The sequence below is a fragment of the Panthera pardus genome, unplaced genomic scaffold (assembly GCF_024362965.1).
Source record: "Panthera pardus isolate Hobbes unplaced genomic scaffold, ASM2436296v1 HiC_scaffold_8, whole genome shotgun sequence".
In the NCBI taxonomy this organism is placed as follows: Eukaryota; Metazoa; Chordata; class Mammalia; order Carnivora; family Felidae; genus Panthera; species Panthera pardus.
The window spans coordinates 114,229,036-114,252,709 of NW_026527013.1; the positions used below are offsets into that span (position 1 = coordinate 114,229,036).

At 42.2% G+C, this 23,674-nt stretch overlaps 1 protein-coding gene across 2 annotated transcripts in view; it reads right to left on the bottom strand.

Moving 5' to 3' along the window:
• Positions 1 to 18,841, bottom strand: part of RAPGEF5 (Rap guanine nucleotide exchange factor 5) — a 225,293-nt gene extending 206,452 nt beyond the window's left edge. Inside the window, exon 1 of one of the 2 annotated variants that reach the window (XM_019443577.2) lies at positions 18,483 to 18,841. In XM_019443577.2, the coding sequence (XP_019299122.1) occupies positions 18,483 to 18,713 (231 nt within the window). In that variant the 5' untranslated portion in view covers positions 18,714 to 18,841. The remainder of the gene's footprint in view (positions 1 to 18,482) is intronic. The other variant, XM_019443578.2, reaches the window with a different exon arrangement.
• Between the last annotated feature and the right edge of the window lie 4,833 nt (positions 18,842 to 23,674).

The following is a 23,674-nucleotide window of genomic DNA, read 5'->3' on the forward strand; positions in this document are numbered from 1 at the left end:
CATGGCAGGGGGACATCTTTCCATTTTCCCAGAGGCCATAAGGCAGCACCTGCTCTGACAGGACCACGAGAATGGGAGCAGACTGCCATTCAGTTCTTCCCTGAACCAACCAACAAACTTCAAAAAATGTCCTAAAGACAAATACTATCCTTTGTCGTTGAAAAAGCATCCCCTTTCTTTCTTTTTCCTCTACAGAAGGTCACTTACCTACACAGAGACAATTTTTCATCCAAGCAGGCCAGCGTGCATGTATGCTCTCTTTTTCTCCCTCTCTTAACTTCTGAAATAAGAGTCTTGGGAAGCTAAGAGATCTTATGTATAGAATACAGATACACGTTGGTCATATTTCTGACAGAGTTCTATTCCTCTCGAAACCAGGAATTTATTTTGAATTCTTGCTGATTTTAGCTGCCCATGAAAACAGAAAGGAAATCACTAGATCCTAGCCCCTGTCCTCCCCACTCTTAGACTTCTCATCCCCAAACCTCTGTGTTATGTCAGGCTCTAGCCTCTGTCACCTGGCCTACAGCCCCCTACATGGCTCCCCTGCCTTCAACCTCTCCTTCCTCCATTCTGCACACCACCCACTTCCACTGATCTCTCTAAAGAAATGCTTTTATCAACTGACAGTGACTGCCACCTTCCATCTGTTAGATCGTGTCTACCGATAGTCTCAACTTAATTCTGTCCCCAAAACCCACACATGTATTGCATGAAGTAGTTCACAAACGATAACGTGAGGCACCCATAAGGACAAGGCAGTTTTCTATAAAACTTTATTTATTTAATTATGATGAGCAGTCCTTTAGTAGAGGGTTGTGTCATTTTTTTCTTTTGTGTTAAAATGTCCTTCTCTTACAAAATGTAAGACCTATTGAATTTTCTTGTGCCCTTACTTGGCAAAATGAAAGTATGAAGTCATAAGTTAGTTCTCAATTTTTATTTTATTTTTTAAAAAAATTGTAAATGTTCACCTACTTTTGAGAGAGAGAGAGAGAGACAGAGAGAGACAGAGTGTGAGCAAGAGAGGGGCAGAGAGAGAGGGAGACACAGAATCCGAAGCAGGCTCCAGGCTCCAAGCTGTCAGTACAGAGCCCGATGTAGGACTCGAACCCACGAACCACAAGATCATGACCTGAGCTGGAGTCAGACGCTTAACCAACTGAGCCACCCAGGTGGCTTATTTTATTTCTTTAGAGGTCAATCTTTGTGACATTTTACTTGTTCTTAATTTGCTTTATTTGACTACATTTGACACACAATGTACATTAGTTTCAAGTGTGCAACATAGTGATTCATTTTCTCTATACCTTACACTAGGCTTACCATTCTTTAAAAAAAAATTTTTTTTACAAGGAAATTAAACACAAAGTCTTGAAACCTCTATAGTATAGAGGTTTCCCTGAACATTTTCCATTGCTGATAACAAGGTTAATACAAAGACAAACTCAAGATCACCTATCATCTTCCCTCGATTTATAAGTCCAACCCTTTAAGCCTGCACCTGGCTCCAGCCAGACATATTCCTCAATGTCCCAATCACATGCCATGCTCCCTTCTGCCCTGACTTGTCCTACTCTCTTCCCTACCTATTATTCTCACTAACTAGTTAATCCTCAAAGCCTACCTCTACCAAGTAGTTTCCTTAAATCTTGCTAATCAAGCTCAATCTCCTTTCTCCTCATAGTATATATCATCTAAACCAATTATTCTTAAATGAGCCATCACGACACCTTTTACTTAGTTGCTATGTGCCACGAGAACTTTATTATTAGTAAGAGACGTACTGAGGCTTATGAATAATTTTTTTTTAATCAAAGCACATTGGTTTTCCCAATATACTTTCCTGGGTGGGTGAACCAAAGGTGAAAAGCAACCTCATATATAGCTTGGTGGGATTCCTATGAGAAAAACAATCCAGCATTTGTTGACCAAGAATTCAACATACTGCTGGAATGGTCAAGCAGATGAGCACCACCATCACGCGTCATGTGTCTCATGACAGAAGAAAAATCTGAGAGCCACTGGACTCAACCAAGCAACATCATGGAAAAGCTACTTATGAAAGTTCATGACACAGACAAATCTTACGTCCTGGCATGTCACACTTAAAAACAGTAACCTTCTTGAGTTCAGGATTCCCATTCAATATCTACATGTATTAGGCACTCCAAATCTTGCTAAATTTAATTAAATATTACAAGCAGAATCAAACAAGTTTCTCCACCGAACTATGAGCTCCTTAAATGAGCCTCGCTCTTGCTCCCTAGGGAAAGGTAGCTGGCACGTTATAAAATTGAATTTAAAAGTGCTCATGGTTTACAGGAGGAAATTCATGTAAGTACACAACTTCGTGAACAGTTGAGAGGAGCTCTAATGTAAACCTCCACCATGCGTTTAACCAGTATTATTGAGAACCTACTATGCTCCAGGCAGTAGTCTGATCGAAAATACAACCGTGTAAGAAACAGGCAATAATCCTTGCCCTCGGGTAGCTTAAATACTTGTGGAGGAAGATGACCATAGACAAAACAAATAAGCTAATTGTCAATTATTTATGTTATAAGGTGGAATAGGAAGGGGACATGGGAAGGAAACAGATGCTGCAATTCTAAATAGGGTGGCCAAGGGGCTTCAAGAGAATGGTCTTTGAGCAAAGACTTGAAGCAGGTGAACGGTTATCTGAAGAAAAGTGGGTTCAGACAGAGAAACCTGCAGGTGCAAAGGCCTTGAGGTGGGGGCTGCCCAGTGTGATGGAGGATCCCCAAGAAGGCCAGGAGGCCTAATGCAGTGAAGGAGGGTAAGAATTCGGCTTTCTGAAGATCCGAGGATGAGATTCTTCTTTTGTCTATGAAGCAAAGTCTTTGCACTCTTAACACACCACTCACATTTATCTCTAATGTAAAATATGTCAGAATCTCTAGGCAAATCAAAGTACTGTATATGCAACCTCTGTTGCCTAATAACTAACCTTGTTAGTTGACACTTGCCTTTATTCCTTTCACACCGTGATGGCAAGTTTAATGTTTGACATCAAAGAACTGTCAGCAGCATAATTGCTCAGTAAAAGAAGTTTTTGTTAAGTCCTCATTGCAAGGATACCTTTGTGTTGCATTTCATATGAACTAGCAGATCTATTCTACTGCTGACGGCTTTCATTTCTTCTCTGAGGTTCTTACAGAAAAAGAAAGTCTATTTCCTAGAGCTGTATCCCAAATTATTAGTTTAGATGTTATACAGCACATAAAATAAAATCAGAAGCCGCCCTTACCAAGGCAATGTAGATCTAAACCTGGCAAGTGACAAACCCCAGCCCTTACGTCACCTCCACTCTGAAGTTTTCCTCTCATCTCCAGGCTCAGGGAGGTGGGTTCTCTTCCTTTGTGTCCCCAGGGTGATTTCTGTTCTATCATAGCAGTTATGACCCTATGTATTTTATAATTTGTCCAGTTCTGTAAAACTAGATTATAATACTATTAACATGTTTATCTCCCTTGCTGGACTTAAGACTGGGATCATGGCTGTATTCACTTCTGTATTCTCAGCTTCTGATGTCCAAGGTAGATGTTACTAATATTGACTCTTCTCTTCTTCTTCAAAGCTCCCAGGAAGAGGATACTTCCCCAGGAAGCAGTAGGACTTGCTCTGGCCAATGCAATATGAGCAGAAGTCACTTCAGGTGGAAGCACTTAAATGCCCATGTGAAATTTCCCACTCTTTCCTCACATGTTGTAGTCACTGTGGAGGGTGATGACATAGAAATGTTCTAAGATGGAAGCAGGGCCACCACACAGAGGACAGCTATGCTGAAGAGCGCCCAGACACAAGAGGGTCTCTTTTTTTTAATTTTTTAAAATATTTTCAAAATTTATTTTGAGAGAGAGACAGAGTGTGAGCAGGGGAGGGGCAGAGAGAGGGAGACACAGGATCCGAAGCAGGCTCCAGGCTCCAAGCTGTCAGCACAGAGCCTGACACGGGGCTCAAACTCACGAACTGTGAGACCAAGACCTGAGCCGAAGTCGGACGCTTAACTGACTGAGCCACCCAGGCTCCCCAAGAGGGTCTTTTTGTAAGCAAGAAATAAACTCGGTTGTGTGAAGCCACACAGATTTTGGTGTATTTTTGTTACTGAGGCAAAACCTAGATCATCCTGACTGACACATCAGATAGTTCAGTATAATGCAGATTTTTAGAAGGAAGAAAAGTACAAGGAAATGCACAGTGGGGATGACAGCACTGGGTGGCAGTCTGGGATGTGATGAGCAGGTGCTACGTTACAAGAAGCTGCCTGCAGTGAAAGAACAATTAACAAAATCATTAATCGACTATATTTTGTCTTCTGTCTAGCCATGTACTCCCAAAGCTAATTGCTTACATAGAAGCTTCTACAATTTAAAAAAATTTTTTAATGTTTATTTATATTTGAGAGAGAGAGAGAGAGCATGAGTGCGTGGTGGAGGGGGGGGCAGAGAAAGAGGGAGACAGAATCTGAAGTAGGCTCTGGGCTCTGAGCTGTCAGCACAGAGCCCAATGTGGGGATCGAACTCAACAAGCCATGAGATCATGCCCTGAGCTGAAGTCGGACACTTACCTGACTGAGCCACTCAGGCGCCCAGAAGTTTCGACATTTATGACATTTATGACGGAAATGAAACTGAAATTGAATTTCACAACCTTACTTCTTACCAGACCAATACCTTCTCATATACATCTGTGGACTAAACCATAAGTCCCTATTTAAAGGATGTAGTTTTGAAAATGTAATGCTAATCAGCAATCAATACAGTTACAAATTCTTCATCCCATAATGTATACCAGTTAGATAGTGGTTACATTGCAAAAGTTCTACTTCTTTTGGGGTGGGGAGGTTGGGGAGAGGAGAGAAGGAGTAAAGGCAGGAGGAGGAGGGAATAAATCCTGTAAATCATCTAAAAAAAATGTCAAAGGAGGTTGTATGAGGGCTTCCTCGAGAGTTTTAACATAATTCTCTTCAACATGCAAAAGTGGGCTGAATCGCCCCAAGTCCTAAGAAGAGCACCCTCTTCCATAGGAAAGAGCCCTCAGCTGAAGCCAGGTAAACAGTAAAGGATGAAGAAACAGGGCTGTGCAATGAAGCAAGGAAAGCAAACAATAGGATGAGCTTGTTCATAGAAGACGTTCTGGGCAAACAGCCCACCCGCAAAGCCTTAAAGGAACAAAGGTTGGGAGGGGAGGAGAAGAAGCAGCCACGGATGGTAAAGCCAAAGGAAACCAGACCCAAAGCATGGCTCATTCCACGGGAAGTGAGTAAGGAGATGAGTCTTCAAAAAACCAGGAGAAAGGCTAACCAGAGATTTCTTGGGGCCAACCGAGAGGAGAAGATACTAAGAAAAGGAAACGTTCCTTCCCCAGTGAGGGGGATTGGGCAGACTCAGGCTCTAGACTGAGGTGGAAACAAGCGTTGGGGACTAGAAAGCCTGCCTGACTGGGCCCCAGCCAGCCCACTCCTCCACACTGAGCTCCTCTCTGCTCCCTAAACAGGATCTGGACTCCCTCACCAGGGTCATTTGCACTAGAACCCCTCTTACTCCCGCTGGTCAGTTTGCACTAACAGGTGAACCAGGTAAGGCTCATACACTTCCACTTCTGGGCAGCCCTCACCTAGGGCTCCATCCCCTTCCTGGAACAGCAGGGTTCCCCTCCCCTGTGCTCAGCCACCAAGCCGCCAGAAAGGAGGGGAAATTGAGTAAAGACAAAGGGCTCATATGCCTTGAATCTGTGCCACAGTAGGTAACATGGGATGATTCATCATGACTTGCCCCAATTATAAGAGGTCACAGCCTGACTCTATCACATACCCATGTTTTCCAACACGTAAATATATGAAAACCCAGAAAGAGAGGGGAAAAGTTCTAGAGTTAATTTTGCTTCAAAAAGAAATGTTTTTTTTTCCTTCCTAAAAAAATGTTAACGATAGAAAATTTGACATCAAGGACCTGTTTTGTCTCTAAATGTTTCATTTATTAAGACAAAGTATTTAGACATTAGTAGCACTCAACCTGTACTACCCCAAAACTATCTATCTATAGGGTATGAAACAGTTTTATCCTGAGGATAACATCTCGGTATAAAAGAACTGATAAACACACAGAATTGGTACGAGTTTGTATTGTAGTCCTGCTTCATGGTGAGGTGACAGACGACTTGGCTGAACACCCAAACCAGGAAAAATGGTTTTTATCTTATTGACACACCCACCCCTGGATCCCATGGGCACAGGAACTGAAGGTGTAATTATTCTATTCAACTGTTTGTTACTTTGTGAATGTAGTGTTCCCAGGCATTTCAGAACACGTTCAATATACTGCAACAAAATTAACCAAGATCAAAGTACCACATAAAGGTCTTATAACTCCTATGTATAGACTAGCAATGCTAAGAGTGTCTGGGAAAAAAGGCAAGCACGGGGCGGGGGAGGGGGGGGGACCCAAAAAGAAAACTAAGGCAACTGTAGAGAAGGGATGCATATCCCTCATATAAAAGCTTCTCTGATTATGAACCCTAGCCATCCAAGTTTGTGCATAGGAATGATGCAGGAATGGCACTCAGTCACATTCTAGCACAATTTCTAGCTTCATACCAGGGACCTCTCAGGACCTTTTGTTAATCCCAGCATCACCTTAGAGGCCAGGCCCTGTCCCTGCCCTCCTTAGCCTCATCTTCCACCTAAACTTCAGGGGCTAGGCTGGATTCCTTGCCTCGGCTACTGCCACTCATGAAATCCTCATCAAGACTATACCTTCTACTGTCACTCTTCCCAACACTGCCTTTCCTTGGCCTCCTATAGCAGTCAAGGGTCCTCTCAGAAAAGAGCCTATCAAAGATATGCAAGAAAGATTCAGAGACCCAAGAAGAGATGCTGCAGCACACAAGAGCTAGTAACGACAAGCCTTTAAAAGCCACAAGTAGGTGGGCCTAGGAAAAGACACAGGTACCACTAACTCTTTATGTTTCAAACACTCATCACTTCTTTTTTAACTGCCACTCTATAGAAACCAATAAGGGGCAGTTCCCAAAATTATTAATTCAATAAAATTCTCATAGTCATGGTCCTCCATCTTGATTTGTCCTTCTATCATGGCGGTGACAAACAGGAAACCAGGTAGACTCCTGCCTCAGTAATTTTCTGATTTTGAAGGTCACCAAACTTGTGCGGCCTTTAGACCAGTGCTACTAAGTGTGGCCCATGGACCAGCAGCATCACCTGGAACTCAACAGAAATGCAGATTCTTGGGCCTCACCTGTAAGCTACTGAACAAAGTCTCTAAGTGTGGGGACCCTGGAATCTGTGTTTTCACAAGCCCTCCAGGGATCCTCAAGTACGCTAAAATTTTAGAAGTCTTTTAGTTTAGGGAGCTAAAGATAAGGACCTTAGGAAATGCACAGATAATCTAACTAAGACCCTTGGACTAACCAGGAGTCCAGGATATAGAGCCTCTCACTCTTTTAACTTCCTTACTATGACCTTCATTAAGACAGCAATGTTTGAGCCTCAGTTCTTCCACTTAATGGCCATCAATATGACCAGTAAGACCTCTTTCAGTTTTTCAAAGGGATTTTCAAAGGGACCTTGGACTCCCTCAGATCTGTCACTTCAGACAATGATGATGATGTTGATGATGATGATGGCAGTGACAACAGAAGCAGCTATTTCTCTGCATAACTACCTCTGTCTTAATAGCCTTCACATATTAATTTACTTAGTCTCACCACCCTATCTTTGCTTCACAGATGGTGAGATTGTGGCATATAAAAAAACTCCGTAACTTGCCTTCAAATCTATATAAGAAAAAAATACTTTATTCCAGAGTTATGAAAACATTAAAATAAGAATGTATGTGAAAGTACTTTGTAAATGTAAATCATTATGTAAAAGACAGCAGAGTGAACAGCCAACTACTAATGAACTGAATTTTTTTTTTAAGCTCAAAACTCACGAGATATTCAAGGTAGATTAAAATATGACTAGGCTGCTTTTTTTTTAAAGGAGTTATGTGCCAAGAAGAATAGGAAATTTGAATGTGTCAATGGGCGCTATTTGAATATTTGTGATAAATTTAAAATAGTAGAGGAAAATAAATATTGATGTCAATTTGAGGCGAAGAAACAGCTTTCAGTGAGAATAAGAAATAGCAACAAACCTCTTATCTAAAAGAAGATAAGGCTACCTGGTAAGATCTCCCAGGACACAAAGGGCTGGCTGTCAAGTTCTCTTCTGACACCTCTCACAGAATTCTGTTTATGGCCAAATAATTTAATCTTCTAGAAATAGATTTATAGATATGTTCTTTCTACTCTTTTCATATGACAGATTCTTAATTTAATCAGATTCTTCCTGCAGTTCAAATGCTCTTTCTACTAATGCATTATCTTCCCCCTCACCAACTCAAGGGATGTGGTGAATATTAATGACCCCTCTTTCCATTCGTCTAAGATAAGTCCCAAAGTGCTCCGGGGTTGAGTCTGCATCTCAAGAGAGAAAGACCACTTTTCAGACCTTGGGGACACAAGGAGCAAGAAATGAAAATCGGACCTCTATCCCACTATCGCTTCTCATGACAGAGCAACGGTATTAGGGATAGAGACTCGGAAAGGTTATTTGTTATTCCATGTCACACAGTTGCTAAGTGACAAACATATAGAAAAATATTTACTGTATTACAGCCAAATTCTGTTTTCTAAATTTATTTTTGAGAGAGAGAGAGAGAGAAAGTACAAGTGGGGGAGGAGCAGAGAGAGAGGGAAAGAGAGAGAATCCCAAACAGGCTCCACACTGTCAGTGTGAAGCCAGATGCAGGGCTCAAACCCACTAACTCTGAGATCATAACCAGAGCCAAAGATGGACTCTTAACCGACTGATCCACCCAGATGCCCCCAAATTCTATTTTAATAGAATATTTGAAACAGGCATAATACTTGCCCTAATTTCTAAAAGGTATCATCACACATCTTCCCTACCTTTTCTACAAAAGATTTCATACCTATATACAAATTCACAGCACAAAATCATTTGTGGTGTTTGTTCATTACAGTCAACATTTAGAGTGTTAGACCAAACAGCGGTGATAAGCTGTTCACTTCCCGCAATAGTAACACGCAAGAGTAAGACAAATTTACAGTCAGCACCAAAGGTGTAAGTGTTGGGCAATCACAAGTATTTGCATGTACACCTCAGAACAGCTGCAGGTAAATGATTTGACAAGGTCAAATTCAACTGGATGACAAGGCCACCAATGGGGCTGGAGTTTAAGTTGCCAGACCAGTTAGGAAAAAAATACGGGAAGACAACCAGCTGGATTGCAGAAGCCCTCTTTTCAGAACTCTTCAATTTAGTAAAGGTTTTTCTCCATGGATAACACAAATAGTGCACAATGAAAGCATGTTGTAAGGGAGAAGCCAATGTCTCATGAACAAAGCAGACAAAATTTTAAGTTTAACTGACTCACAGAAGGTAAAATCAGCCAACTCTCTACACCAAGTAGTGAAGACAAGTCTACATCTATGATCATTTGGGTATATTCATAGTTTTAGTTAAAAAAAAATAAATTTATATAAGATTAACTTTTAAGTCTTACTGTTAAAAAACCTGTGAAGAAACCAATAAATTATATCATAAATTATATATCTGATTATATAATATAAACATTATATACAATAAATTATAAATTGAATTTAAATATAATTTAAATTATACATTAAATTTAAATGCAATTTTAAAATAAGTTATATAACATTATATATGATGAATTATATATAATCATGCATAATATAAACTTATGTTTATGTTGCTATATAAATTATATAAATTATGTATAATATACAACATAAAATATACATATATGTAAAATTCCATGTAGAAGAATGTCAGTTTCTTCAATCTTCAACATTACTCTGAGGCTATTCATGCTTTTTGTAGGAAAATTTTGAATGTATTCTCCTCTGACATTTAAATTGTTACCCAAGCAATATCAGTGTTCATATAAATTGTTAGTATAATCTTAACTCACATTTTTCACCCTTCATAAATAGACATGGTTGTGTTTATATGCACTGTTTTAAAGCTGTGATTTACTGTGATATTTCTACAAATAAACTATGAAGCTATATTTAAAAACTAAAACATAACTTACTATAGTTCCTTTATTCTGAGGTACCACAATTTTAAGACATACCATCAATTTAATAATAGCTTTACAGGGGAAAAGAAAAATCCCACGAAATGATCACATCAACTTTAATACACATCCCTATTTCTAAAGCCTTCAAACAAAAAAGGAGAGACCGTAATTAAGACAATAAATTAATTATTTTATTTAGCGAGAGGACACAGCTGAATAGGTAGACCTCATAACATGGAGCCTGACTTCCTTGGTTCAAATCTTGGCTCCTCCACTCCTTGGGTGACCTCAGGCATCTTCCTTAGCCTCTCTGCACCTCATTTTGGGGAGTAGCAAAATCAATACCTTTGTGCCTCTCTGTTCCCCTCTTGGGGAAAAAACAAGACAAGGAGAGTGATCTGCCACACGTGTTGTTATGAGGATTAAATGGGTTAATGGTCTTAAAGTACTCCGAATAATCCCAACACCAAAAATGTGATAGGGTTTGTTCAACAATAATAGGTTATCACCACCACCACCACCTACCAGGGACCACTAAAGCATTTGCTACATTCACAGAAAAATAATTTCTAATTCAACACACCGAAAAAATACATTAATTCAAGGAACTATTCAACTGACAACTGAATGAGGGCTTGATGCTATGCTAAATGTTTAGAAGGAATAAAGATAAAAACTAAAATAAGAGAACCATGGTTGTACCCTCCAGAACACAGAGTAGGGAAGGGCTTTTTAATTAGAGGGTCTGTGGACCAGGCTTCAAAATATCCATAAGCCCTCCGAAATGAGATGCAAAAATTACATCTGCATGTGCATTTTTCTGGGGTGCATCCTTTGATTCTTAAAAAGGTCTGGAATTAAAAAAACAATTAAGAGTCATTTGCCTCAGGTAGTAACACCATATTAAAAGGTAAATATATCTAAGTTTAATTTTATTAATACATTTGTGTATTCTCAATGATTTTATTCAATTGTAAATGGATTCAGTTACTTTGACAGGTATGCATACTTCTCACTTCTTGAAGTATGTTAAATAGCAAACAAGTTGCCATCAGGAACCCAAGTCCTGAGTTACAACAAACTCCTCCTTTTCCTTTCTTCTAGAAACACCAGAAAAGGAAACTGCTTGCTTTATAAATGTCCAAGTGCGTTTGTACTATGAAGCTAGTCGGGCTTCCAAACCACCTGGGAAAACAACGGCTTCTGGGATGAGTCATGCCAAACCTTCTTTCTTGTACAATGGCTGGTATTGCTGGGAGATGAGGAAGAGCTGCTACCAAGCCATTGTCAACCTTGTGAATAATTAAAGACTGATCCTGGAAGCCATTACTGAAGACGCTGGAAAGAAAATGAGCTATGTTTTGTCCTGACTTGAAATGTCCTATACATCTACAGTTTCAATATACCACAGGCTATAATTATGTCAAAATCTTAGACAACATGACATTGAGCAAAGGCCATAGATTTTGGAATCAGACAATCTTGGGTTCCATTCTGCCTCTACTACTTTCTAGCTGAGTGGCCATGGGAAAGTTACTTAACCTCTCTGGACTATAGTTTCCTCATAGGTGAAAACACTTCCTCCCTTTAAGAGACTATTGAAGTTTAATCTGATAAAGATGTGCCAGTATTCACAGCGGTGTCTGCAGACCATCCCTTTTCCACATCCATTTATGAATAATTTATCACAATAACAACTCACCACAAAAAATTAAGTCATTGATTTTAACGATTTCACTTTTGCATGAAACTTTCTAACTTCTCACGAACTACTTCCAGATTGCATACCATTACTGGGATTATCAGTGTTCCTAATAAAGGTTGTTATGCAGCATTAAGGCAAAAAAAAATCACAAGTACTCAAAGTCATCACCAGTGACTTATCTCCCACCTTTCCATCTATTTTCAGCTACACAAGTTACCAATTACTGCCAAGTCAATTTAAGAAACAGTGCAAATGTGAAGCTGAGGATATTTTGTTATGGTACCAGTATTTAGATAACACCTAAGATATTCACTAAATGTTAGGATATCATGTTTTTAAAAAACATGGAATCTGACATTGCATGCGAAAGCAAAAAATTTTTGTTACTAGACTCCTATAAATGTCTATGAATGTCAATTTGCCCAGAATAAGCATCCGGCTGGGGAAGGAACAATTTAAGTTCCAACATACCCCAAATTTTCCATACATTGTCTCTATTCTCTGAAAACCTGGTCCACGATATGTATCATTCTAGAGGAAGAACGGAGGCTTGGAGAGCTCCAAGAATAACTCACGGAAGGCTACAAAATGATGGCACTGAAATCCAAACCCAGCTTCTGAAGCCACTCCGCATGTTCTTTCCTTGGGATCTAATTTTGCAACCGAAGCCAATGCCAGGGGTCAGAGGAGAGAGAAAGGAAGTAAATAGGGCATTAACTTGCCATTGAGGTCCTTTACTAGAATTTACATGAAATTCAAGTAGAATAAATGAATCTATAATTTCTTTTTTTTTTTTTTTCATTTTTAGAGGTGGCATTTGTGGAGTTTCACTTTATTTGTAGCCACGTCCACACTGTTTTATATTATCAAGGTTCAAGCTGTAAGAAGTCAATGTTTCTCAAATAAGATCATCAAATGTCCCTCCTATCTGATCTGACTCACCTTCCCTGGAAAATGCATGCCTCCCTTAATGGCCCTTATCTCTGACAGGCTGCCATAAGCAGATAAGAAAAGAGTAAGCGAGCAAATTCACAAATTTTTGTATTGGCCTTGATCAAGGTGGGCCTGGGTGATTTTTGCTTATGACACACCGAACGCTACTTTTAATTCTAGTCAATATTCGTAGCCATTCAACAATATTTCCCCTCCCTTCCTGCCCCCACACCCAGTACGTCTATCACAAGCCTCAGAGTACTCAAAGAAAGATTAACAGCTGGCATTATCAACAGCATTTACTGACCACTCTCCGAGTTGTAAGGTAATATCAACAGGTACTGTAGGCTAATTAGTTTAGACTAAAATAGACCTTTTGTCCTCAGTGCATTTGAGGAAAACCAGAGAGACAATTCAGAGCAGGGACTATGGAACCAGACTGGCTAGGTTCAAACCTCCTTCAGCCCCCACATTCTTGGGCAAGTTACATCTATGTTCCAGTTTCCTCATCTGTAGAATGCAAACAATAGCAGCTAACTCACAGGCTTGTTAGGAGGATTGAAGTTTGTATCAGAACATGCATGGCACATAATTAAGTGCTATGAAGTGTCAGCCACTGATTTTAATTTAAATACAAAGAACAAATTAAAATTACATGCTTTGCCTGTAAGGTGTGTGTACAAAAGGACTATAATTCAGGCATACTGGTACAACTTGAAGCAGTACATGTTTCTCAGTCAACAAGGTCTTATTTCCAGCAGAGGAGGGTGTTAAATCACACCTAAAACACTCCAGCTTGGACAAAGGAAATGGGCTACCTTGTTCCTTTTTTGAGAGGGAATCATCTGGGTCGAGACTCCAAATGAAAAGAGAGAACCTCATGCAGACAGCCACTAGCTGTTCTTCCACTTTCCCAAGTTTCAAGAGCACCTGCCATGCCACAGGGACTCTGCCTGAGTGAGAAGAAATCAGCGGAGAGAAGTCTAATAATCCGAAGGCCGACTGTCACTGTTTGGTGAACAGTCAATTTGGCACAATTGGTGAATCATTCTGCCTGCTGTAAATGAAACAGATTCCGAGGAGATGAAAGAGGTAGAACGCTGCAGAAAAGATCACAGCCGCCAAAGCCCGAAATAAGTCAGTCCCAGCAATTTGACAGTATATATAGAAAAAGGGAATGGTAGTTACCAGCTATTTTATTAGAGGGAGAAAATGACAGTCTTAGAAGCAGCCTGATGAGAAGAATTTAAGAAGAAACAAAAACTTAAGATGGAAGGCCTAAAACCAAGGTAAAAAATACTGCAACCACTAAGAGAGGCAAAGGGTGGGGGTAACGAACAACTGTCAACCAAAAATTAGAGCCCTTTGGGAAAATGGCTGATTTCAGATCTGAAGCAGGAAATGGACAAGATAAGTTTAGCATATCTTGGGCCAGAAAGCAAGAAAGGTTATCAGAGACTACTGGGGCCTTGTAAAAAGTATACAACAGATAAAGACAAATTAAGGGTCAAAAAGAATATTGACTGCAATGGACTGAAACAAATACATTGAGGTCCACAAGTTCTTAGTGACACTTAAAAAAGAAGAACTCATTGATTATCATGAGAGACTGTTAGGGCACAAAATCATTACTCAGAAAATTGATAAAAGGAAAAAAAAATGAGCTTTCCTTGTCTTCCCCACACAACTTGAATTTCAGGAGACCCATACAGCTTATGAGGGTTAAGTTCTTTACACACAGAATACCAATTAATAAATGCAAGAGAAGTGATAGATTCAGATCATCACCCTTTTGTAATCTCTAATGAAATGGATCTAGGCTACAACCATCTATGGATGCTAAGATCATTAGGTGAAAGGGAAGTTGACTCTACCTGAACCCACTAATCAACCTTAACATCTCAGAGAGAGAGAGATTCAGACATCATGTGTCTTGTGATTATACTACAACAGATTTTACAAAGCACCACCTACGAAGGATGCTTGCCTTTGAATCTAAATGTAATCAGGCCTCTACATCCAACTACCATATTACAGGAGACATGGGGAGGAGAGAAACAAGCTAAATGACACCAGTGAGAAATTGGCCCAGAAAACAGATCATTCTACCAGATCTGTGCTCTTTCTCTCCATCAAATCAAAAAGAAGGGAAGGGGGACTATTATAAAAGAAAATAGATTTAAAAACCTAACAACCTAATGTAATGTGTGGACTGTGTTTAGTTCCTGAGTCCAACAAATCATAAGTAAAAATACATCTTTCAGAATATGTGACTATGGGAATCATATTAGGAAATCGCTGTTAATATATTTAGGTGAGAAAAAGGCATAAAAGTCTTTGGGTTTGTTTGTTTGTTTGTTTGGCCATTGTTTCAAGAAAAAAGAAGTCCTTATCAGAAATGTATACTGACACATTTATAAGTAAGATAACAGGATGTTTAGGATTTAGCTTAAAAATACACCATCCCTAGGGGTGCCTGGGTGGCTCAGTCAGTTAAAGGTCTGACTCTTGATTTCAGGTTAGGTCAGGATCTCACAGCTCATGAGTTCAAGGCCCACATCAGGCTCTGCACTGACAGCACAGAGCCTGCTTGGGATTCTCTCTCTCCCTCTCTTTCTGCCCTTCTCCCCCCAAAATAAATAAATAAACTTAATAATAAAATAAAATGGGCTAGCCCCCATAAGAAAACTGGGGAAGAGAAATAAATGAAACAAGACTGACAAAATGTTAATAACTGTTGAAGGCTGGGTATTTATCATACTATTTCTCATAATCTCCATAACACAATTTTTAAAAATGACTAAAGGGTTTTGGTGGGAATTCAAGCTGTGCCTTATTTTACTACTGATTTTAGGAGGTAGGTAGGGTCCTCCCACAAAGGAAAATTTAGACATTCTCCACTTAGCAGAGTCTTAATCAGTTGGTATTCAATATGATCAGAAATGACTGAACCAAGGAACACAGGAGTTCTGCAATATTAACCAAATGTCAGCATAATTTTTCCCAGTAAGAGACCGCCTACCAGGCACCTGGGTTAGGCAACACAACCTACAAAGAGCTTACTTGATGACAGTTGATGTCAGATTGTCCAGATTTGTGAGGGCCCACGGCAGCACGGACAAGTACCACAGGTACTCCTAAATCAAGTCTTGGTCAATACAGAAATTGCAAACTTTCTTACCAACTTGTGTAATACCTAGAACTGCCTTTTTATAAATCCAGTGGTAATGAACTTGTGTTAATTTGTCCCTACAATCACTCACCAGTAATCTGGAGGTACAGGCCATAGAATACAAAATTTTAAGTCCACCAAAGGATCTAAGCCATGATTTGTTCCATGAGCATCACTGCTTTAATTGAAGAGCTAACCAGATGAGCCCAGATGCTCACAAGTCACTAACTGGTTTGGTACATATCTCCTCTGTTTTTCTCTTTCCTACACATACTTTCTGTTATGGACTGAATGTCTGTGTTCCTTCAAAATTCATATGTTGAAGCCGTACTCCATACCGTGATCGTATTTAGAGGTAGAGCCTTTGGGAGGTATTCAGAAGTAGACTAGGTCATGTGGGTGGAGCTTCCATGATGGAATTAGTAGACTTATAAGAAAAGGAAGAGAGAGACAGATCTCTCCTTCCATCCATGTACACAGAGGAATGGCCATGTGAGGGCACAGCAAGAAAGCAAGCCAGGAAGAGAGCTCTCACCAGAAACCAAATCTGCTGGCACCTTGATCTTGGACTATCCAGCCTCCAGAACGGTGAGAAAATAAATTTCTGTTGTTTAAGCCACCCAGTCTATGGGATTTTGTTACAGCAGCCTGAACAGACTGATGCAGGTATGTAGTTCACCTGCTTTTTTTTTCTTTCAAATTCCTTCTTATCTCTTTGTTAGGGAAGGTTCCAAAATCACAAAGATGGCTCCAAAGCCAAAGGAAGGGGAAATAGTTGAAAAGTATGGGTTTTCAACATGGGAAAATTTGACAATCTTTCCCCAGTAAGAAGCTAGCCATGCACTTAGGAAATGTGTTTGGAATATCCAAAAGCAATACAGGATTGGGATCAAAGAAGGGTTAATGAAGTATATATTATTGGAAATAACCACATTCAGAATAATTACGAAGAGTAAATATATATGTTGGCAAGGCATACAACATCATCCCAGGCAACAAGAAACACAAGGCCTTATGCAGATGAACACACAGATCTATTTATACAGGAACCTTCAGCAATTCCCGTCACAGATTGCCTGGCTGCCCTCATGTCTTCAGTATTCTGTGCCATGAAAAAGTATCTGTCAAGGATAATAGGAACACGATTTGACCTACTTTTCCCTAGATTCCCGCAAAGTCTATAACTCTGGTTCTTGCATTTATTCAGCTACCACGTCTCTGGGACACATTTCCTTGCTTTCTTTGCAGACAATCCCGTATGTCCCACGTTAAGGTCACTTGTGGGCAATTCCTCGACTCCACTAGTCATGGACTTTAAGATGTCCTACATCCAGCTAGTCCTCTGAATATCCTACTGAGGTAGATAACATACAGATATCCCCTACACTAGAAGGAAAATGCTTTAGAAACGAGGAACACAACCTGGACAGGCTGAAGACCTACACCAATTCAGGTCCTTCCTTGCCAAAGAAGCCACACCAAAACAAAATGTTTCTCCCCAACTCTCACGTTTCCACAAACCTGTCTTTGCAAGAGCTAAAAGTCTTCCAGTAAGGTCTCCTTTTAAAGCAGACAACCAAGATTCAGTTTATTACAGTACCACCACCCTCCTTCCCAAACTACATTGTTGCAGCTTCTCAGTAAAGCCTCCTTAACAGCGACAAATCCTAAAGAACTGAGTAGAACCTACCAAAGTTGCCCTAAAGCCCTGGTGGGCAGGGAAACCTCAGTAAGTCAGACCCTTGGCCTGAGGCCCCATCAGGGCCTCCTGAGTGGCTTGTGAAAGATCCCAGGAGAAAATCATCAGGCTGTCCTGCTTTTCTTAACTAACAAAACATGCCCGACCCGTTCAGGCCATTAAATGCACTTAGATGCACAACCAGGGACACTCCTTCACCAGGAAATCATATCTGAACACACCATCAGGAAGTCAATATTTAAGATTCTGAGGGGCGTCCACCCCTCTGCTCAAGGGGGCGTCACCAAATACTAAGTGCTGGAGTCTCCAGAACCCCGGAGATGGAAGCTCGCCCCGGGAACTTCCAACTCGTGTGCCTCCACCTCGCCGGTGGCGGAGGCCAGAGTCCCGATGCCCAGAGCTTGCCACGGGGCGTCCCGGACATGCTCACACGTCTCACACCTCCAGCAAACTGGGCTCCCATTTGTGGGGCCTGAGGCTTGCTGTCGGGACACGGCTGGCCGACAGTTGGGTACGGGACACCTGCAGCTTCCCCTCAGGGGAGACGCCAACCGCCCTTCTTCCGGCGATGCCCACGGTCCGCCGCTCGGAATCCAGGTGCCCCTGGGTTAAGTCAGGTGCAACTAGGGGAAGGGGAAGCCGTCGCTCGCCGGGGGTCACCCCACGACCCCGTCGTCCCCGGACCCTGCACGAGGGCGCCCCTTCCGCCAACTCCCCAACTTCCAGATGTCCCCTCTGCGGCCCGGGAGGGTGGGCGCGGGCTCCACGTGCGCGTCGCCCGTGCCCACTGGGGCCCGGCCGGTCCGGGCCACTCACCCGGGCCCCGGCGGCGCTCCGCTTCCTCCGCAGCGTGAGCCCGCTCCGCAGCAGTGCCGGCAGGTCCCTCAGCCGCGGCCGTGGCGGCGCCGGCGGCTGCTCGCGCTCCTGCTCGCGGGCGCTGGGGCTGCGGCGCAGGGCGCCGTCCGCCGCCACCGCCGCCGCCGCCGCGGCCAGGGCCGGGCTCTCGCACGGCGGCTGCATCTTGACGGAGCCCACGGCCATCCTCATGCCCTGACGGCGGCTGTGGCGCCGGCAGCTCGTCTCCCCCGCGCTCGCCTCCGCGCGCCGTCCGCGCCTTCGCCAGGCAGCGAGAGGGCGCGACTGCGGCTCGGGCGCGGGGCGCGCTGCCAGCCGCTGCCCATTGGCGCGCGCCGCGGCCCCCGGCAGGCTCGGCCCCGCGCACCTCCCCCTCCCCGCCCAGGTGCGCCGGGCCCCGCCCCGTCCCGCCCCCCTCACCCCTCCCTTCCCCCCCCCACCCCGCCCCGCGCCGCTCACCTCCGCCCGCGGCCTGGCCCCCCTCAGCCACTCCCCGAACCCTAGAGGAAGAGGGTGGGACACCTTGGGCACCCGCTCATCCACAGGTGCGGATTCCCAGAACCCTCCACCGAACCCACTCTACTGCCCATCCCACCCCACCCCCCAATTCCCTTTAGGCTGAAAGGTCCCCCTTCACTGCCTTTTACCTAGCAGCCAGGGTTGATTTGGACTTCGGCCATGTGAACTGGGAAGTCTGGGACACTCCTCCCTCCTCCAGCCCCTCCTTGCTTTTTTCACAGCCTAGACCCAAATCATAATCGCCATTCCTCCAAACAGTTTTTGCTAAAGAACTTCAAAATAAGCTCTCTATTCTGCTACAAGTTAAACACCATTGCCCCCACACTGTCCTCTCTTTGGCACATTCATCACTGAAGAATAAAGGAGAAAACTTTTGTTGGCCATGATAGGTGTTTAGCAAATAGATGCAAGTCTGGTGACCTGAAGGTGAATCTCAGTTAACATGTTGGAACCTGACCTTCCCTGAAAGCCTGATGCATGTGATGAGTGTGCTTGGTAAACTGCATAGGCCTACCATGGTGTGAATCACTGTTTACATCATTCCAGGAGCTAGGAATAGTAGAGCATCTGGAATGAAACTATTCCAGCAAGGCCTTAAAATCCAGATGGCTGTGAATCCTCACATCCCCACTGAGTCTATCTTCAACGAGAGCCAGCCAGGGCTTTTACTCCTGAAAAGGAGGATGCTGGGGTCCCCATCTTTGCCCAAGACTTTAAGAATTGAATAAGTTTACTCATGTTAAAAAAAATTGACAAATAAGGTCAGGGCTCTTAGTTGGTTTACCACTGTACCCTCAGCCCCTCACATGGTAGATGCCTGGCAAATGTATAGGGAAACACGGCCACGTTAGAAAAAAAAAGAATAACCTGTGATCTCTGCCCACGAGGAACTTATGATTTTGCCCGGTAGTAGAAAAACATATAGAAAAACAAAGATATTGCCTTGTACTCTTAGTAATTGCCAAGTGAGTGTGGATAATGAGCATTCCAGGCCACAGAAGCGAGAAATGTTTCTGGGTTGGGACGGGCAAAGAAAAGTCAATGAAGGGAGTTTCAGCTGTGCCATAATGCCGAGTGTAGAAGATTCAATCATGCAGAAAGGAGGGTGAGGATCCTTCAGGGAAGGAGGAAAAACATGAGAAAAACACCAAGGTCGAATGACACAGAACCTATTGGTCACTGAATATGTCATACTAGTGAGAGAGAGAGAGATAGCATAATGGAGAAGAAGGAAAAAATATCAGAATGGATACTGGTCAGACACTGCAGAAAGGCTTAAATGCTGTCACCTTAGGTTGTGTGTGTCTACTGGAAAGATCTCTGCAATAAACTATAGATACCATTTCAGTTTCCAAATACCTATCACATATACTTATTCCAGGCAGAAATCCCCCTTGTATTATCATATAAAACAGTACTAGTTTATATAATGTTTAAATATGTCAGTTCCATTTGGTGATCATTGTCTTGAGCCCCAGAATGCCACCCCATACTCCAATTTCCTCCTGAAACACCAGCTAAAGTTCCACTAGACCTTTAGTCCCGGCCCAGTAGAGGTCCTCCAGGAGTCTTTTGGTCAACAGAACTCTGTGATGGCTTATGCCAGACCACCCCTAGTAATACATTTTGAATCACACCATAAATCTACTCTGCTCCAAAATAGAACACATGTGTTCTGTATCCAAGTTTCTTGGTCTTCACATTCCTTTACATAGCTTCTCAATGTAAGACCAAGGAGTTTAGACTTTATCCCATGATTCTATGGCATTGATCAAGAGTCTAAAACTCAATATCCAGAAGGGCCTTTGGAAAGTTGGCTTGGGGTAAGGTGATAAATGTTGATTGCCATACAGCCATAGTATAGGCAGACAATAGTTTAATTTAAATTAATATATATTTAGTTAGCCACATATGGCTCTGGGCTACTCTATTGGAAAGCAAGTTTCTAGAATTCCATGTTTCCCTTTACATATTCCTTAATTTTTTTTTTAATATCTCCATTTCAGTGAGGCCTTCCATGACCATGTGATTTAAAATTATAGCCCTTCCCATTCACTCTTCTGTCTCCTTCTAACCCTCCACAGAGCTTACTGCCATCCAAGATTTTATGTATTTTACTTATTCATTTTGTCTAGTGTCTGTCCACACAAAAATGTCAATTTTACAAGGGTCTGGACTTTTTTTCCCTTTTGTTCAGTGTCTAGAGAATGCTAGTTGAAGAATTGAATTTTTTCACATATGAGAACCCAGTTTTTCAAAAGGAGCTTAATCTGGATTTTTACAGAAAATCTTCCAATTTTGCAATATTGGAAGTTTGTTATTTATTATGTTTCTAATGTTTATTTTTGAGAGAGAGAGAGAGAGAGAGAGAGAGCACGCACCCATGTGAGTTGGGGAGGGGCAGAGAGACAGAGACAGGGGACAGAGTATCCGAAGCAGGCTTAGCACTGACAACAGCGAGCCTGATGCAGGGCTCAAACTCACAAACCATGAGATCATGACCTGAGCCGAAGTCAGACACTTAACCAACTGAGTCATCTAGATGCCCCTGGACGTTTTTTCAAAAACATGTAAGTCCTATACATGCCGATATCACCCAGGTCAAACGGAGCCGCTCAGGTACCAAAGCCAATTTTTACTTAGGAGAATGATAATCATCAAAGCTAAAGTTTATGGAAATATCTATGTAAGAAAACAAGTTTTATTGGCTATTTACAGGGAGGGGAAATGGGAGACCAGGAAGAGACATTTAACTAGCTACAAAAAGATGAGGGTCTGAATTAGTGGGGCTGGTAGACACGGGGGGAGGTTAGATGTCAGACATTGCAAAGAAAGATCCTCAGGCCTAACATATGTTAGGAGGAGTAGAAAAGTACTTCAGGTGGTGTTACAGATAGTATTCTACAAAGATGACCAACTCAGGACCTCATATCCCCCAAGATTTTTTCTGCAATATGATCTTTCCACTCCCCCATGACAAGACAGGGTTTATCACCCCATCCCCTTTATCCCAGCCTAACCCTGTGACTACTTTGGCCAATACAATACAGCAGAGGTAACGCCAGTTCTGTAAGCAGCCCTTAATGGACCTGGAATGCTCACTCTTGGGGTGCTCCCACTCAGAACCCAGCTCCTTGCCGTGAGAAGCCCAAGCCACCTGGAGAGACCGTGCGGAGGTGGTCTGGCAGCTGAGGTCCCATCCAACAACCTGCATCAGTAGCTGGCCATTTGGAAGCCATTTTGGACACCAGTCGAGCAGAGCCTTCAGGCCATCTTTGTAGAAGCCAGCATCTGCCTGCAACCACAGGTATGTAAGAAGAGAAAGCAAGAACTACCCAGGCTGAGCCCAATCAACCCACCGAACTATGGGAGACAATAATAAATTGTTTGAAGCCACTAAGTTGAGAGGTATTTGCTACACATTAGATGACCAGACACATGGTTCCGAAAAATATGAAGAACATACTATTCCCTTGTGAATACAAAGGAAGGAAATTTACATTCACATTTGTAGATGTGAAGAAACTTGAAATTTCTCACAAGTGATCAGAGTTGGCTACACGGGGAAAGGAAAGAAGGGAGATTTTTCACGTATAAGTTTTTATGGTTTTTGTTTTTTAAAAACATGTGACTGTACACCTATTTAAAACAAATCTTTTAAGTGGCTCTGGATTTAGAAAAGTCAGGGAAGTGGGAGGAGCTGGTTTTGAGGATTTCGTTTATCACAGCCGTTTAAGTGACTAAACTAGGAGGCACCCGAGTGAAAATCTGGCCAGCAGGCAGAAGGTGAGCTCGAGAGGCGGGAAAGATAGATAAGCCAGTGCCAGTGTACTAACAAATCTGATAGTAAAGAGCAGAGCTAACCCAAGGTTCTCAGGGCACAGAGGAGGAGCAGAGACAGTTTTCCCCTTCCTAAGCTGGGCCCTTGGAGAACACGCAGCAGATGACTTTCCATTTCCAGTTGCATGAAATTTGGAGTAATGATTCTCGTGGCTTTTCCTCCTTTAATGTTTGTGGTCCCATATGATTACCAGGAATACCAAGGACAGTATCTATTGGCTGAGCTTTCTCTTGTGCTCCTCCACACCCTGTGCACCTGCTTGTCTCCTCACAAATGTACAAAAGGCATGTCATGCTAGTGAGTCTCCTAACACCATGGCTATTAGGATTTTGATGAGTCGGAGTTCATCCCCTCCCAGCATCTCCTGTGTTTAATTTTTCCTCCATTTAAGATATTTTGCATTGCTTACCAGCTCTCAAAAATTAGAAAACCTAAATACAATTTTGTCTCCCTATGGAGGCCTGCCAACACTTTACTATGTAATGATCAAAATGGGTTGAACCTGACCTTCCCAAAGGCCAAGGTTGAGCAGTGGGAGCTCCGAAGCCAGGTCTTGCACAAGTAACCCAGTACTGCCCGTACTGCCTCTACTGAGAAGTCCGGATATAACTGTTAGTGTGCTTGATACTAACACTATTTTTATGTTTTCTTAAGGAATGAATATGCAATTGGGAGAAATACAGCAAAATTATGAAACCTGTTTCAAAACTAAAAATATTAAGCCTTACTTTATTTTAGTTTTCAAGAATCATAAATAGAACTATATGCTGTCAGACTGTTCATGACAAACCTG